Consider the following 17783-nt stretch of genomic DNA (forward strand, 5'->3'; position numbering starts at 1 on the left):
CGCTTGAAAACCTGAAGCCTGGAGAGGTTGGACGTGTAAAGTGCAGTGTACGCGGTTTTAATTTGATCTGAGAGAAACTCATTTATGCAGCGAAGAAATTTGTTCTCCGAATGGCGGTGGTGCTAGCCACTATGTTGGTTTAATCAGGCTCAGAATGCACATGGCCAGGGGATCGAGATATGCGAGCAGCCACACCACTACGATTGTGCTGTGACTTTGGAACGAAATAACAAAACAAAAAAATTGTAGGCCAACCCGTTTTTCAAAAGGGGAGAACACCTTTTGGTCCCACGTGTCCACTTTTGCTATTGCTTTGTTACCTCAGGCATACAGAAGCACGATTAATGCATGAAATATGCGGCCACAACTTTTCACAGAGGCTATTACATGTGCACTGAAAAAGTGAAGCCTTTTCCTTTTTAGAATTCTTTGATAATCGGTTATTACATTTTCGAATAGTTACCACTGTATAGCGACGCCACGTTTTCAAGAATTTTCTACAAAATGAGTTTTGTTTCATCACATTCCCTTTAAGTTTACTGGCTGCTAAAACAGCAGGCGTGGTACACACTAAATTCATAATTTACCATCAGAATCAACTGTCAACTCTGTGAAGCCATCAAACAGGTAGTTTGAAGTGACACTTAAAGAGATTATGGAAACATATCCTAAATGTAATGTCAAGAGATATATTAATTTTGTTATTTGGTTTCCTGGAGTAAGAATGCTAAATTCCACTTTTGAATTCTGCACAATCATAAATGAAAACTTAGAACAGGAATAAGACATAGCACTTGGTTCTAAAATGAGAGGCTTTTGTAAAGATGATTGGGCATGGTAAACTTGTAGCCACAGCAAAGTGTCACACATGAGAGACCCATCTTTCAAGGCGTTGGTAAGCGGTTTAATGAATTTCTACTCTGCATAGCCTTTCTAATCACTTTGACAATGTCAAGCCCGGTAGGGGCTTTGTAAATGAATTTGCCAGTCGACAGCTAACGCGAGCTGAAGAATGCCAGCGGTCGCTCTCTCTTTACGCTCAAGTCGATATCGGCTTTGCGTTTACCACACGTCGTCACTCATTGGCCCCAACACCAACGAGTTCAACCGTTGTGACGCCATGGGCTCGCCACACAACACGCAACTATTTTTTCCGCACTTCCATTGCATGCTTTTCGAAAGCTCAACTTACACACAAAATCAGTTTAAAGATTCAACATACAGGGTTGCCATTCAGATGTAACCCTGCCAGTAGTCCAGAGTCAGTCGGTTCACTTCGTATCAGGTTTGACAGACCCACCCCGTTTTTACCCATTTGTCTCCGGTTCCCACTGGTGACCGCTTGGAGGGTAAAACATGGCCGACTTGGACTTTAGTAGCAGGCATGAAACGGTCGTCGGTTTGAGCCCCCAGTTTTCATTTAAGGCGCGAATTCAAAGCGGTCTGATCACACCGTGGCAGCTCCTTAATAATTCTTGTCTTCTGGCTGCTTGTTTGCTGCATCGACGTTCCAATCAGGAGGCTGTCATTAATGATGAGATAGCTTGGAGCCATGCAAGGCAGCTCATCACAACCTCCATCGCAAATCCACATTACTGACAAAGAGCTCAACATAATTATAGAACCCGCGCCCAAACTTGTTCTTTTTCCGCGGCATGAAAGGGGAAAGAGAGAGAGAAACAAACAGAAGAACAACAAAGCTTCATCATATAGCTTTGACGATTGCAAATATCGAGGAAACTCGTTCAGAGAACCCAAGGCTATCGGAATAAAACTGAGTTGTTTTCCTTCGTTGAAAAGGGTGTTCGAATCGTTAAGTCGGCCTGCATGCTGCAAGTAATAACAAACGACCAATATTTCTGTATCGATCGTTCATTTATTACACATGCTTTCGAAAGATCACTCTCATAATTAGGACAAACTGTGATACTTTACGAATAGATCAAGAACACGCTGAACTGACTGAAACTGGTTGGAAATCGATGCCCAGATGGCGAAATGTGTGTGCGTCAGTAGTTGGTCTGATCTACGGTCGTTGGTGACACTTCTCCTTTTCCTAATAAAATGCTAAAGACTTATAATTTGCTGAACATTATACTATTCCTATATGTATTTACTAACTTTACCTTGCATAGATAATAAAGTTACATGTGCATAAATAATAAACATTTAAGGTAAATAACTCAGACACTGTGGTGTCGGTTCCCTTCGAAAACTGGCACATAAATTTGATAAGGTCTTTATTATGTTGTCGGGCTTCTCACAGTATTTTTTAATTCATTTGGGAAATGATCTTTGTCTTTATGCTTAACAGCAGTACAATTTTGATCTGATAAGCTCAAACCGAAGCCACTCGGCCTTGTTCAACATGATGAAGCACCCCTCATCAGTTTTAAGTACAAAAGTCGGAGCGGCTTTTCATTGAAGCCGCCCGGCGGGCACCAGCGACTCTTGTATTTCGCTGATAGATTAGCCGTGATGCCCGATCGGAATTCCAATCTTCTGTGGCACATCCCGTTGGTTTCCTCGAACTATAGTTACCGGTTATAAGCGGCCCAGCCGTCACTGCGCGGTAATAAATAGAAACTATGGCGTGGGGTGTTTGACCTATTTACCTAGTTGAATGTATAACAGACTCGTATGAAACTATGAATAGAACCTTATGAAATGTAGATCGAGGCCTTTCAGCTGATATTTTTGGTAACACGCATCTTTATCAGGATCCAAATCCAGAGCGCTTCTGGATCTCCAAATCAACCCCTGTGTTAGTTACCATATATCCATCCCTTGCTCTGGCAGTTTTCTCACCTCTTGGTAAACGCATTTTACGGATTGTGGTTTTTATGGCGGGAAACAGTTTCAGGTTCACCATCTGTCATTTCCATTCACACCTGCAGTATCTCGCAGACAGATAAACATTGTATGTGTCATCCTGTACTGGCGTGATATGATCAACGATTCGACTGGGTTATTCTAGATTGGACCATGGTTTCCACGGTGAATAATTGAAGGATTGGTTCATCGTGTGCGCATCCACGTTGGCGCCATCGATACAAAATGTTGAACTGCTGATTTTATATTTAAGCAGTGGGTCGCCATTAAGCTTAATCAGTAACAGTTCGATGAATAACATGAAACATTTCAGTGAAGATGTTTTATCATGTTGAACCTGCCAAGATTCAACATCTGAGTATCGCCGGGGCACTTATCTGGGATCAAGGTGCTCTGCAAGGCGTAATCCAGCCTTTTATTCAGGGTTAAGGAACTTTTATACCCTTGAGGCCTCGGCAGGAAGTGACTTACAGTATGTGCCACGTACTGTGACATGAAACCTATGTGGTCTGCCCCCTTGTTTAATGTCAGATTGCCATATTGAACCATTGGAACGACGGACAACTTCAAGTACGATATCATGTAAAAACCACATGCAGTCACTGCACCTTTAACGTAGCCACATTGAGTAATATAAGATTCACGCACGTCACGAATACAATCTCCGCTTTTTTGATTGCCGCTATATTTGTGGCTCAAAATAGCCACTCTGCGCACATGACAGAGCCATATGAGACTACCGAGTGGAGTCTTGGGTTCCATTAAAAGGCTAAATTTAGCTTATGGATATCAAGGGTGCTTCACGTCCGTTAAAAACAATCGATGCCCAAAGCTATCCCATTAATAAACCTGCACCGTCCAAGCTTACCATTACAGCCGATAAAGTCACGGATAGCACAAGAAAATGAAAGGAAAAAGAACTAACCATATCTACCGGTATTTCAATTACTGGCAAAATGCCGTATTTGACGCAATTCCACATATACGCTACATTCATACGATGGCGCTTTGCACCGAAGTTGGCTGAAACGAAGCTCGCGACTGAAAATAGATTTAAACCTAACAATGGATTTTAACGTAAAGGCTGAGAAACCTAACGACACGAAAGAGTCTTGGTTTTGAGTGCATGCATGATGCATTTTCGGCTTTATTCCAAATTCCGCGCAAAACAAAAGACCAGATTGCTTTAAAACACTCGGACATATGATCAGTCATTTCGATCCGTCTCGTTTTTTCGTAATAAACGTCCCGGTTTACAATCCAGTGCTGCATACAGTTACTATTTGTCCACCGTTGAACTTTCAAAACAAATAACAAGTGGTTCGTATTTCATGCTCAGGGGCTACTTCACGTCCAATGGACCTTCAGTAAAGTCATCTGTTTTGGTTCGTGAGGATTTGATAAATAAGTGACTCCCTGTTAACTGATCGCAGCACCCGTCGGAGTACCAGAATTCGATAGACATTATCGATTAGCACGTCTCGTTTCCATGGAATCGAAAGGGCGATGACTCAGTGTTCACCTTTATTCAGTGGCGTAACTACGGGGGTACATCCCCCCAGCGGAGGTCCGTGCCCCCGCGGGTGCCCCCCCCCCATGTAAATCTTGCATTGCATAACTATAACTATCAGCTGCCTTCAGTGCCCCCTTGAAAAAAAAAACACCCGGTGCACCCCCAGGTGCCCCCTATAAGATTACCCTAGTTACGCTTCTGCCCGGTATACTCAATGAATCCCAATAATATCCAGAACTCTGGCATAACCTGCTTACTAAGTTTCACTGTTGCTTTTTATACAAGTTTGAAACCTTCCGTTGAGTGGCACATTGTGCCAAGATAGCTACAGGTATTGAACTCAAAGCTCCAACACAAACGAAGGGAAAACAATGAACACAACAAAACCCGCTTCCTGACCAGTTGCCCAACCTGATAACCTATCCTACCCTACCCTACCCTACTTACCCTACCCTACCCTACTTACCCTACCCTACCCTACTTACCCTACCCTACCCTACTTACCCTACCCTACTTACTCTTCCCTACCCTACTTACCCTTCCCTTCCCTACCCTACCCTACCCTGCTGCTGTGCAGCAGCAGGATTCCAGTGAACCAGTGAGTTTGGCAGTTAGGGCCTATGAGACATCATCTTACATTGAAAAAAAACCCCCACTTTTTCGTTTTGCCGACGAGCATGTCTACGGTGACGCGCGCGCATACCAGAAACTGGAGACTTTTTTGGCCTTAAAGTGGACCAGCCCCAAAGTAACATGATACACTTCGGTCTTTCCATTCGTCTTTTAAAATTGAAGCTTTGTGTATCGTTTACATTTGTTTTGTAACCATACAATCACCCGAATAGTAGAATGATCAAGGCGAACTTAAGGCAAAGCACCTGTTTTGTAGATCCATGAGCAAATAGAACCTCTGTAAAGCCAAAACATGTCAACAGATACCGGCAGTTAATCTCTTTCCTCTAGGCCAAACTTTACAAATGACATTATTGTGAATGCAAACGAGCTACCGTTCCATAGCTGTTACCGGAAATGGTTGCTCTGTAAATTGGGCAGCACCCAGCGTATGCAGCTTCACAGGTTGCCTGACGTGGGCTGTGGCAAATCGATGTTGTTTTATGTGGCCGCACGACCCACTGTAAACGCGCCCTGCCTGCGGGTTCCCGCTCTGACGTAAATTGGCGGGAATCGCCAGGATCTTTGGCGCGAAAAACCGAAAGTGCGCGACTAACGGCGTGCTTACTAGCGTGCCGTTCAGATCGGCTGTGCAACACGGGGTCTCAGGCGGTATGTGTTGGGGGATATAAAACGGAGTCCAATTATTCATCTCTGCCGAAAACATCCGTTACTGACGTTTGTGTATCCCTCCAGGGTCGAGTTACGTATACGAAAGTTTGAGTTTTACTCTTTTTATGTTTGGTTGTTTGCTAAAATACATTTTTAGTCTATAAGCAGATATAAACGTTACAAACTTTATATGATGTAGTTAAGCCTGTTTTGGTTGAAGTATCTTACTGTAGATTTGTTCTTCTTAACACATTCGCGTCTGTGGTATGGTCGGAATAAGTTAGTCAGGCATGTACGAAACATAAGTTTGTGCGCCTTTTTTGATAACCATTTTGTGCAAACTGCGGTCGCACATACTAACATTATCATTATGTTCGTCTGTGTTGCGCACAAACCATACTTCCTTGCTTAGGCCTACACGTCAAACGGTTGTTCCATAGTAAAATAGCGCAGGTTCTTCGCCAACGTTTACGGCAAGCGGCAGCCATGAAATCAGGCTCTGAGCTGAGTTTAACTTTCTTCGACTGGCTGATTGCTATTTTCACAAGAGTCTGAATGTTACAGGTCAATTTGCAGTTTTCTAACATCTATATAGCCAGACTCGTTTAGATTGGTAGATTACAATGACGGGTCTAGAGCTAACGGTCGGATCGACATGTCAGCGCCAGTTAATTTTCCTTCTTATCCACAAACCTTGACGCCGATTGAACAAGACCGTTATATAGATACCAAGATGGTGTAAACATGCGAGCGGTGTCATTCCTAAGAGCCTGAATGTCACATGCTGTTTGAGCTTTTCCGATTTGCGTGACATTCGAAAATCATGATTTGGATAAGATAGACCAACACGGGGATGCCATTTTAGTTTACAGCAGCTAGGATAAACTGGTGACATTGCAATTTTTTTAACACGAGTTTCGTCACAGATCACGTTTGAATGTTGGTAGCGCATGCAACATTTTGCACTGAAACATAAACATAGGGATCTTGGTTTCGCTGGCTGATCATTGGCAGGACACGTCAAATTCATGTTTTTAATTATAATAATAGCTTTTTACCAAAATAGAAACCTTGTAACAATTTTCACATTCGGAGTTCTTATAATTTACAATACCACAGATAATGGCAAATTCAAGTTCACTTTTGGAAGTATAACCCTATCAACAAAACGTTTACCATTTCATATCTTTAATACAGCGAGTATGTTGATTGTTAATAATCAGAGTCGGCGAACGGAAGCCGCTCAATTCTGAGGACCATCGTGGTATGGCAGTTTTTGCAATTATTTATGTGTGAGAACGTTAAGAGTAACTCAAACCAAAGCCGATGGGGTGTCACGGTACGGTGTGTATGTCCCCGAGATTGACAGTTTACTCTGATATTGTCGCCTCGGCCTCCTAAAAATTAGGTCTTTCCAAACCTCAGCTTCGTCGCAATGGCTTTGGCTATTATGCCCCCAGAATCATGTGGAAGCCTCTATAATGCTCAAAATGGAAGACTCATTGAATATGTATCATGAGCCAAATGTTTTAAGTCAATGGCCTCAAAATCTCCCGCAGCCGAATCCGGAAGAAGAAACATTAGATTCCTGTGAGGGCAGATTGGGACGGTGTTTGGGATCGATTACGACCAATCGTGATCAATTGAGTACCTACGGACAGTCTGAGCTCCCTGGGGTCGAGGCTTCACTGGCTTTTGCGAATTATCTCGATACTTATTGGTTCAAATACCAGACATTAAAAACGCATTCAAGCTTTTCTTTCTTTTTTTCATTGTGTTGACAGGAGTCCGACGAATGTCTGCAGAAAGCCATCGCCACATACATGAAGATATACGATGAGAACAACGACAATCGGATTGAGATGATGGAGGTGAGTAATACAGCCCTGAGAATGAGGCGAAATCAACATCCGGGACCGCAAGGGGAAAGCTTGTCCACGTTCAATCTCCAACTCCTTGAAAGTTGCGTTTCCCGTGTTCAACAATTTTTTTTTTCCTTAATAAATTTTCAATTTTTTTGTTTTATTCCAATAAAAAAAACCTCGGAACTAGAACGGGGACTGCAACTTTAACAACTGCTGAAAAAGAGATAATATTCACTGCCCTGCTTTGTTAAACCACATCACATTATGAACCATTGCTTTATGTCAAATGACGTATTTTCGAAAGTAAGAAGCAAGAGTGGGCTTCGCAGCGAGCACCGCCGTTTGAGTACACATCTGTATTAAAAACAAATGACAGTAATTCCCTTTCTTTATCTTCCTGTTTGTGGTATCTTGGTGATCAAAAATTATTACATGAAAAATCACAAATTTGAGTTTCAAAATCAGTCAAACCTATAGGTTTTTAGTTTATTTAATTAGAAGATATAGCAACTACAATTCTGGATCAACCGGCGAATTTTTGTAGAATTTGCCTCTTTAACGGATGGGTTCAGCATTACATCATTACCCCTGTGTGTTGGGTCCAGATTACCTGTAGTCTGGTCTCCAGCAGAATTGAATACCCTATCACGTGATCTGTCGTTCAGGAATAAGCAGCGTATGCCATGCCATCATTGCAAAACAGTGCTTCCACATTTTGCGTTGATATCAAAATAACGACGCTTCATAATGCCTATGGGACCAAAATTGATTATGGTTATTCTGTCATATTTTGTTTTCTGTATAATTATGCAAAGTTGAGATACACATGTCAGCCTGTATTATGCTGTCGAGGACAAATGCACCCGTATGGCTTGATTTGATTATAACTGATGCATGAAATTTAATTTGATGACATGGAAATATTCTCCGAACAATTCCACACGGAGTGTACGGTATTTTTATAATGGCGATATTTTAACACCCGGAAAAAAACCCGGTTCACTATTATCTGGTAAATCTTTTAGTTCAACAGTTCTACTGACGAACATGTATAATTTGTATTTAAGTTGCACAAAAGAAGGGGGAAAAAAAGAAAAATATTTAAAAATTCAAAAATTGTTTGTCTTTACTTTGGTGTACAATAACAAAAGTAACAATATTCAATTTCAACTCTTGTTTTAGTTCAAACACACAAAAAAAACAGACAAAGAAGGATTCACCTAAGAGTTAATAATAATTTTAATGAATAAATGGAGAAACAGATTTGAAAAAAAAATGCCTGAACATGTTACTAAATCAATTTAAAAAGAATGAAATTACAAAGCAATCGATAACGGTCAACTGAGCCATGTAAATAACAATCAAATAACGAATGTAGTCAACCTTCTTCCCCCCCCCCTTTTAAAAAAAGAAATTGATAAACTTGTTGATCAGAAATCTCTTCCGTTGCTCATGGAAGCAGGCGAGAATGCCATTGGTCATCATAAGTGTCCGATTGAAAACAGTGACCTTGCAATGAGGGCGCCACGCCCACCGGGCAGGGAAAAAATCTTAACGGCAGAGGAAGAAAATGGTCAAAGCAATCCTTGGTTTGAACTCGGCATAATGGACACGATGGTCCATTATAAGGGACCGGGGTAAATGTGTTTTGACACCCCGGACCCACCAGCCTGTGTTTACCCATGGGATGCAGGCTCTCCCCGTGCCCTGTAGATTTTGTAAATAATTCAGGGAAGGTGTCATTGAGATAGGAGGTGATGGATTGCGAAATTACATCTTGTGGATGCCCTAAAAACAAACGGCTGACCAGTACTTTCCATTTCGTTTTCTAATTGCTGTATAATTGCTGCGGCTATTTTTAATTACTCCACTTCTATACAAGGCGACAGTGAATATTATATGTAGCGGGGCGTGGACTGGAAAACAATCTGGACATTTTGCGGCCGTGGAAAATTATAAAAAGGGGCTGAGGCTATACACATCCATTTGACTTCAGCGGCGCTGTTCATACGTATTAAACAGCCCCAACGGAAGTTTGCACCGTTTTCGTCCGTCGTAAAATATGATTTATCGTCATGGGGTCTCAGCTTGTCTCTTTCCTTCCCTTTTACCATTTCTATTAGGCTAATTGGTGATGGAGGTTTCCTGAAATGACTACGTTTTCTCTGCATTTTATGATAATTTTAGGACACCAATTGAATCAACTCTGCCTGCATGCGTTTCTGTGCTCTCATGATGTGAAAGCGCGCCGCCTAATAGACATTAGCTCATTATCTTCCAATGTAATTGAAAATCCAATTAAGCACCTTTTGGGGAAATGTCTCAGGGAGATTTACCTGTCTTTGTCTGTTAGTTGTAAGTGGAAAAGCCTTTTGTTTTCTGTTTGCATAACAACGTCAACATGCAACCAATATAGCCTTCTTAAGTCGCGCTATAATGTCCGCCGATAATTATGTGATGTAGTATAACCGTACAGGCCTATACAGTGATAAAAGAAGGGTATAAAGTGAAGTATGATTCAAAATATCTATGAAGAAAGTTTACAGTGCGTAAGAATAATTGAAATTAAAATATTACTATCTTTATCCGTTTGTAACTTCAGATGGTTTCATGAACAGCATAATTTGAAGTATATCTCGGGATAATTTCCATTATAAGTATATTGTTGGATGTAACTGCAATGTCTAAGATATTCAAAAACAAATTATTGGGTTTTCGCAATAAAATTATTGTTGTAATTCAGCTGCTTGAGTAGCTTATAAACACGCAGTGGGGTGAGTCATGAACATTCTTGATGTCTTGATCTCTTGATACGAAAACGTCAATGCTGAAAGACTCAATGGTGTTTTTCCAATAATAAGCCCCACACACACGAACACAACCATGAAATATACTTGATGATTTTTTTCTCCGCGAAAGTGGATTCCCTGCACGTTTTGCAGTTGTCCTCTAAGTATTCATGCATTCTCGAGGTCAACTGTAGATCCCATGCGGTTAAAGTTGCTGTAACGACATCATTAAGGAACTTTAATATTGATGCGCCCCTTTGCCTCCGACGCTCGTTGCATGCCATTAATATGACGAGTAAAGACACTCAGAATCAGTCGTGGGGAACCAATGCCCATTAGATTTGCATGAGGGTCTGATACGCCCCAGTGAACTCCCCATTACCGTGTCCAGTGCTAGAACTACACCACTTTTGATAGAAATTGCCTCAATCATAAAACGTCAGCAGTATCAGATAATTTACAGGAGGACAAAAGGCAATTTTTCCGTTTTGGTTTGGATAAATTGGTTGAAATATTGCAATGTCATTGTGAGTAGACATTACGCACGGCAGTCATTAACAAAAGGTAGCGCCTTTCTCCTATCTATGCCCAAGGCATTTGGATACCCTTTCACTGATACATTTTTACCGAATTGAAATTTAAAAAAAATATAATGGTTATCATGCAGAGGTCTATAAACATGACATGACGCGCTAACAGGACTTTTATTCATCATCTGATAATATTTAAAACAATATCGATTCACTAGATCCATGCACTTGTATTTAACGCTTTTCCCAGAGAGATCATTACAAATATTTATAGTTTGCATTGCCTTATGAGCAAATTCAACATTACTGATGCACAAATGTATAGGCTTGTACTAATCTATTTGTCCCCCTTTAATTTCATATCCATTGGTTGTTTCGTCTCTTGTCATTTTCAATGCACGTCCACCGTCGAAATGTCACCTTGTTAACATTCGACATTATTTCATTGTAGCTCGTTCTAATAATTTATTCATACTATATTATGGAAAAATGATTTTTCAAAGAAAGTCCCATCCATGCTGGCGTTGTTCAAAACCCTTTTCGTATATGGACATTATATTATTATCAAAATTTCAATCTCGAGAGTATACAGATGGTGCGGTTCACATTATTTATCAATATGAAGAGCTAACAGCTACTGTGCTGTTATTCTGATGTTGTCATGGTAACTATCGCACTTTCCCGCCATCTATCTCGGCAGAATCAGCAAGCGGCGGTCGGCATTGGCGAATAATTAGTAAATGATTTGCCTGTCAATACATGGAGAACGATATCATATTCTTATATGTTGTTGGTTTATGTTCACGGCTGTTATAATAAAATGTATTGGTACATTTTATTGCATGGGTGAACTTCGGCTTAATTTCGTCAGTTGAGTCAAAGTCCCAGCATTTGGTGATGTTTAACCCTACAGGCACTGTTCACGATGCCATGAGTCTGAAAGTGATTATTTATTCAAAACATTTACAACACCATGAATTATATATTTGTGGAGCTTCCACTGTTCTCAGTGGCTCCGTATATCGTGTGATGTGTAAAGTTCGATTGACCCCAAGAGAGAAACGGCTTCAGAATAAGCCAACATTTTGTAGAAAAAAAGGCACAATTTTGGTTATCGAGTCTCATGACATAATGAAACATGGCGGTTGGCCTCGACACTTTTTGAAAGTAAAGTTTTAAATTCCGCTTGCAAACTCAATTAAAACAACCCGTACGGCATGATATACGAATGGCTTCCTTAAAAATAATTAACTGTGCGGCGGTCAATCGTTTCATTGCCGTGTGCCGTACCCTCACATGTTAAATATCAACTCTAATAGCGTAAATAGCTCACTTATTAGGCAAAGCAGGGTAAATTGTCTTGCATATTGACCTGTGGATGGGTTTGGAGATAATAAGACTAAAAGCTCAATAAATACGCGCACAATATTGAGCAAAAAGCCTTCATGGTTTCGCCACGACTCATATTTCCATTTCATGGCACTTTAGAGTACAAGGTGCAGGGTTAAAACATGCAGAGGTCTTTCTAGTTTGCCCTTTAACTTGATGGATTGATGATGGTGAAGTATAGACATTGTCCCAAAACCAACCAGCTGGCTACCTAGGTCGAGTGGCATATGTCACGTATTTTCATTTCAATGAGGCATGTCAACTTCGTTTCTAGAGGGTCTTTAATCATAAAGCAATGACAACCATTCGGGCTGAAGCTCTTCAACCTATACCCACAACAAGAAACATATTAAAAACGTTCGAGGTTTCAGTAGAGACAGGCTGTGATGTATTCAATTTACCTCACCGTCATTTCAGAGCAGCGGTTGTACCCACCTATTTATAGCCATAAACCCGATTTGATATTACAATGGTACCACTGATTAACGTCGTATTCAGTGACCCTGTTCTTCCTGGTAACGATAAGTGTACCATGTCCTCGACTCTAATTTGAGGTTTAATTTTTTTTAAGTGTTTCGGGTAATGTAGAACACTTTGCGCTGTTAAATGATTTACTCGCATTATCGTGTAAAATAGTTACCCTACACCCCGGTTATTTCTACTGCACTCTCCATCTGATCCACTCCAGTGTGGTACAAGTCGGTAAAATTGGCGGTTAAACCGTCAGGCGGGTGACATTTTCCATGGTTATCATCTTATTTGCATTTTAAGGTTTTACGCATTAAACAGCCACAGACAGAACGGCTTCTTCGCTGTTGGCAATCAAGCATTTAAGTCATGAATGCAGCCGCCTGACTATCCATCCTTATCAAGGAATCGTGACTAGGAGTGAGGTACCTAGCAAGCACGACTTTTCTCCCTCGCTGTTCCTTCCGTTTTTCCTGCTCCGACCCTCGGGATAGAAATGGTTTCCTGTCTGGCTCTGCTGGTTATGCAGCCTTACATGAGAAGTCTTCGGGATGGAAAAAAAAAGTAACTCAAGATAAGACAAGATAGTTTTCAAGATAGGAAAGATAAACAGAGAGAGAGAAGACTTTAGTCGGTATGATGTTGGCCTGGTTTGAGAAGAATGGTTAAACAAGATATCGTAACTAGAAATGAACTAGTGCAGCTGAAGGGAAAACAAGCGATATGTATCAGGTGTAAACCTGGACTCATTTTCATGCGTCATGATGTGAAATTACATCATAATATTTACGAAATCATACGGGTTGTACATCAGATCGTTACTAATTGTGTTAGTTAATATTTTAGGACTTTCCTATATGTAGCATGTTGTTGTTGTTGTTGTTGTTGTTGTTGTTGTTGTTGTTGTTGTTGTTGTTGTTGTTGTTGTGTTGTTGTTGTTGTTGTTGTGTTTTGCATCTCTGCGTATCGTTGAAGGGTTAACTCAGTGGTTTCTCATGTCCAGTCATTCTACCATAACTGGGCGCACATTTTAGTGCGCTAAAACTAGCCCTTTAACCGGCATAATAGACTGCTGCGAAAAGTATTCTATATATGTATTTACATTTTTGACAGCACATCTGCTTGTCTTTAATTCGTAAAGTATTAAAAATCCATCACCAGATGTAAGCATTATCGACGTGACTCATTCATGTGCAAAATATCCCACAGCTACCATCCAGGCGCCGCTATTGTTCGCTGCACTCCGAGAAATTCCAGATCGAAATTCCAATTAAAGGCGTAATTGCTAATGCACGCTTAGGTATGGAGGGAAACACCTAAAAGGTACGACTCGGACATAATGTCGCCAAAGTACAGGGGTTCCTGTAGCAAATAGGCCGCCTGCATAATTCATGTCAATGCCGGAAATTGCAACTCGAGTTTGGCTGCGCATTTTGGCTGTGAAATCAGGCATCAAATTGATAAATGCAGGGCCTCATATGGTACCTACTTCTTTGATCGTGCCGTCTCGCCAGGGCAATAACAAACCAGTTTTATAACATTGAATATATTTACAAAATACAGTTGTGGTTCTGAAAGACTGTGAAGTACGGGAACCACAAGTGTAATTCTTGAGACCCTTGACCATGCTATCCTGACTACTTGTATTTAACGCCTGAAAAGGTATGGTTAATTTACTACGTGTAAGGGACTGTAAGAGCAACAATATGAACAATTATATAGAAATGTCAGTACCCCACTAAAAATGTTATGGGGTTTGAGATTTAAGTACACAGATAAACACGAAAACTGTTTATAACAGATTTAGCCCATAATGTCAAGTGTATGTGTTGTAACAGTGCCAGTTAAGGCTTGGTAATATTCGTGGCACGTTTCGTGATTCCTTGTTATACATTATTGGTAAGACATCCCTTTGTCAGAAATAGAGCCCACCCGCCCATTTTGCACCTCATGTAGTGCTCCGCACACCTCGCTCGTGATACAGCGTTAGAATGGCGCCGCGTGGTGCATTTGGTGCCCCCTTTCATGCAAAATGCATGATGGGGCCTTGGGGGCTAGCTGTCAAATGCACCTTTCTAACACGTGGGCATCTGAATTCGCACAGAGGCCTGCAGAAGGAGACGTAGAAAGGATAGGATCCATGTTACGGAACAGGGAGGGTCAAAAGACGACTTTGACATTGGAATAAATGTTGTGCATGGTTTGGTTAACTGATCATTTGGGCCAAGTTATCGTATTGATACCAAGTTTGTGCAACTAATGCATATTTAGAAGCTGGAACTATTAAGGACAACTCATAATAAATGTAACTGTTCTATTGTAAACAGTTGTTACCGATACAACATGTAGGGATCTTACTCAATGATGTATATAGCTATTTAAATAACTCATAATGAAACAAATTGAATACCTGCATGAAATACCCATAAATTTCGCAATTTAGATACTTTTGTTCTGAAGATCGATTCACAAAATACCTCCTTTTTTGGAGCAGGCGTGCATTAGGAATACATTTTCAATTCACGTTGAATAGAAGCGTGGGAATGGGCCCAATGAGTAGTTCTTCTGAAATAACTGTTGATATACCTTCACTGCCATTGCAACTATTTTAACAAAACGTGATAAGTAATTTCACGAGACTGTTCTATTATTGTCTTCACAGTTGGCGGAAATCATGAAGCCAGAGCAGAATTTCCTGCTCCTGTTCCGTTCCAAGGAGGCACCCCGGACCAGCAAAGAGTTCTATGACGTGAGTATGAGATCTGTCTAGATTCATAATCTTAAGCCACCTTTTTAAAATGTGATATTCTCGCAACCGAATGACTTCCATATTCCATGTAAACAAATGATTCCGAAACGCAGCTTGTAATGTAGGCCTACACGCAAGGAACTGCATGTGTTGATAGATTGAAAGTAAAGGTCAAATGATCTTCATTAATTGGTTCTTTCTTTAATAACTGGATTCCAATGCTAACGCACGAAAACATTGTTAACGTATGCCGGCTGGCACACTTTTCTTTTTACCACCTTTGGTGATTGTTTTCTTCCGAACGATACCATTCATAGTTTAATTTGGTATTTAGGACCAGCCCTATATTCACTTCGAGCAAGGTTTTTACTCGATTTTAATGGGCGATTACAAATTGATCACAAGTGCCTTTAATTTGAAAAAGAAAACTTTAAGGAAAAGCTGAGGCACCGGGAAACATCCGAAAACTTGACCTGTTTCATTGCCTTGTTGGGATGTTGAGAGTAATGACGGTTCCTCAATATCACGCACGCTGGGGAGCATGATCTACCGCCCTTCAATCAGTTTAAGCTTGGCAGTTTTGCCAAGCCATGCAAGGTGACAGACTACACACGCAATGTCTGTCCTCCCGCCCCCGAAGACCTGTACACCTGCACACCCGAGGGTCTTAGGCACACCTGACCTACTCCCTTTTGAACCCACCAAGTCCACCCCGGCTCCCCTACTCTCCAACAACCTTGTCGATGGCAGGATCTTGATGACACGGATGAATGGGAAAAGAGCCCAGGAAATGAGACGGATATCCGCGAGACATTGCGCGTCAGCTGCTTGACTAGCGATGGCGAAATTGATGTCTGGCCCTGCCCCTAACGGTCTGCCTAGCGGCATATATCAAAACCTCAGACAACGGATATTGTCAGAGGGACTGTTTATTTCCCTTTAACTACGTTATATTTTTGTCTACCATATTTTCTCAAACTGTTGATTAGAAAACAATAAAAAAAAAAAAAAAATCCACAATGCCATGAAAATTTGCACATTCCTTTATACTTAATAGGCACCACGAATACGGAAGGACGGTGTATCTCTCTTACATACGGTGGTGTATGCGCAATTTTGGTCGGACCATGTTGGCCACATAATGGTTTATACACCGTTTAAAAGATAAAGCGAAGTGACCAAAAGTTGGGACAAAATGTCGATATGTACTGAGGATCACACCCGTATCTCAAGCAAGATTTTAAAAAGTAATATTGAAAAACTAAGTTAGATTTGAAGAAAGATTTGAAATTGTTCAATGACCGTGGAAAGATATCTCTTCTCAATAGAAAGAAGATAAGATGATTGCAAACGAAACATTTAGGTAAACATTTGACGTTTCGTTTAGCATGCTCATACTAGCTTCTTTAGGAAAAGGGAATATTATGAATCGGTTTATTAACTAAGGAATTTTCTTTCGATCCGGAATTGAATGTTCACATTTTTTCTAACTATTAAAGAATAAAACACAGGAATTCCATGTCAGCAAAGTGTAGGAATCAACCGGAAATGTACCACATCAATCCGATGAGACCCGCTAAAGGCCTAATCAAAACAACCGGTGAAGACGACGACGTCAGTAATCCCAACCCTTGACCAATCCACATGCCTGTCGTACCAGCCCAAGTCATGTGATGCCCCCGGACTGCAATTGCCTGTTCGATCAGGATGTGAACTCAGATGAGTTGCCAAGACAACTTATCATTTTGACACCAGCGTATACAATCACCGCCACTTATTGAACTTCTCGGGTCAATCGTACTTTGTCTGTACGCACGTTTTCAGTTTCGAAGACTTTTTCGCCTCCAGTGTTTGTGTGCGTACGGATCACTCTTCCTTGATCATGCATTAATCACGGGTGTATTTGTCGCGGAACAATATTGGTTTACGATGGTGGGGAATACATTAGTTAGTGCCAAGACAAGTAGTTCGGTACTCTGTAAATCCAAAACATTTCATTGGATCCTTCTGTGCTGCCGTCTGATAATATAAAAAGCTCTCTTTATCTAAATGTGTGATGTGAAACGAAGGAGACATTTGAAGGTTTGATTAACAACGCCTGTCGTCCCTATCGGGGAACAGTGCGATTCGTTCAGTGAAACCCTTTTAAACCGCGAAGAAATAAGCCGATGTGACGTGTTTCGTAAAACAACTCAGCCACCTTGAGGCGAGAAACTTTGTCGTCATAATACGCCCCCAGGATTCATTTTGTGTATGGACAGGATTCCGTGTGAATCTTTCTTTTAATTCAATATCCTGATCCAGGAACATCAAAGTCATAACCATCCTTGTTTGTATCTTCCCTTTGAGCCATTTTCCTCTCGA

General features: G+C 41.0%; 1 protein-coding gene across 5 annotated transcripts in view; it reads left to right on the forward strand.

The window, feature by feature from the left end:
- The window catches only part of LOC119739396 (calbindin-32-like), a 34319-nt gene that overhangs the window by 6204 nt on the left and 10332 nt on the right, over positions 1-17783 (forward strand). For all 5 annotated transcript variants that reach the window (XM_038214336.1, XM_038214337.1, XM_038214338.1 and 2 more), the window contains exons 3-4: positions 7414-7500; positions 15333-15419. In XM_038214336.1, the coding sequence (XP_038070264.1) occupies positions 7414-7500; positions 15333-15419 (174 nt within the window). The remainder of the gene's footprint in view (positions 1-7413; positions 7501-15332; positions 15420-17783) is intronic.

The sequence above is a fragment of the Patiria miniata genome, unplaced genomic scaffold (assembly GCF_015706575.1).
Source record: "Patiria miniata isolate m_02_andy unplaced genomic scaffold, ASM1570657v1 HiC_scaffold_30, whole genome shotgun sequence".
Taxonomy (NCBI): Eukaryota; Metazoa; Echinodermata; class Asteroidea; order Valvatida; family Asterinidae; genus Patiria; species Patiria miniata.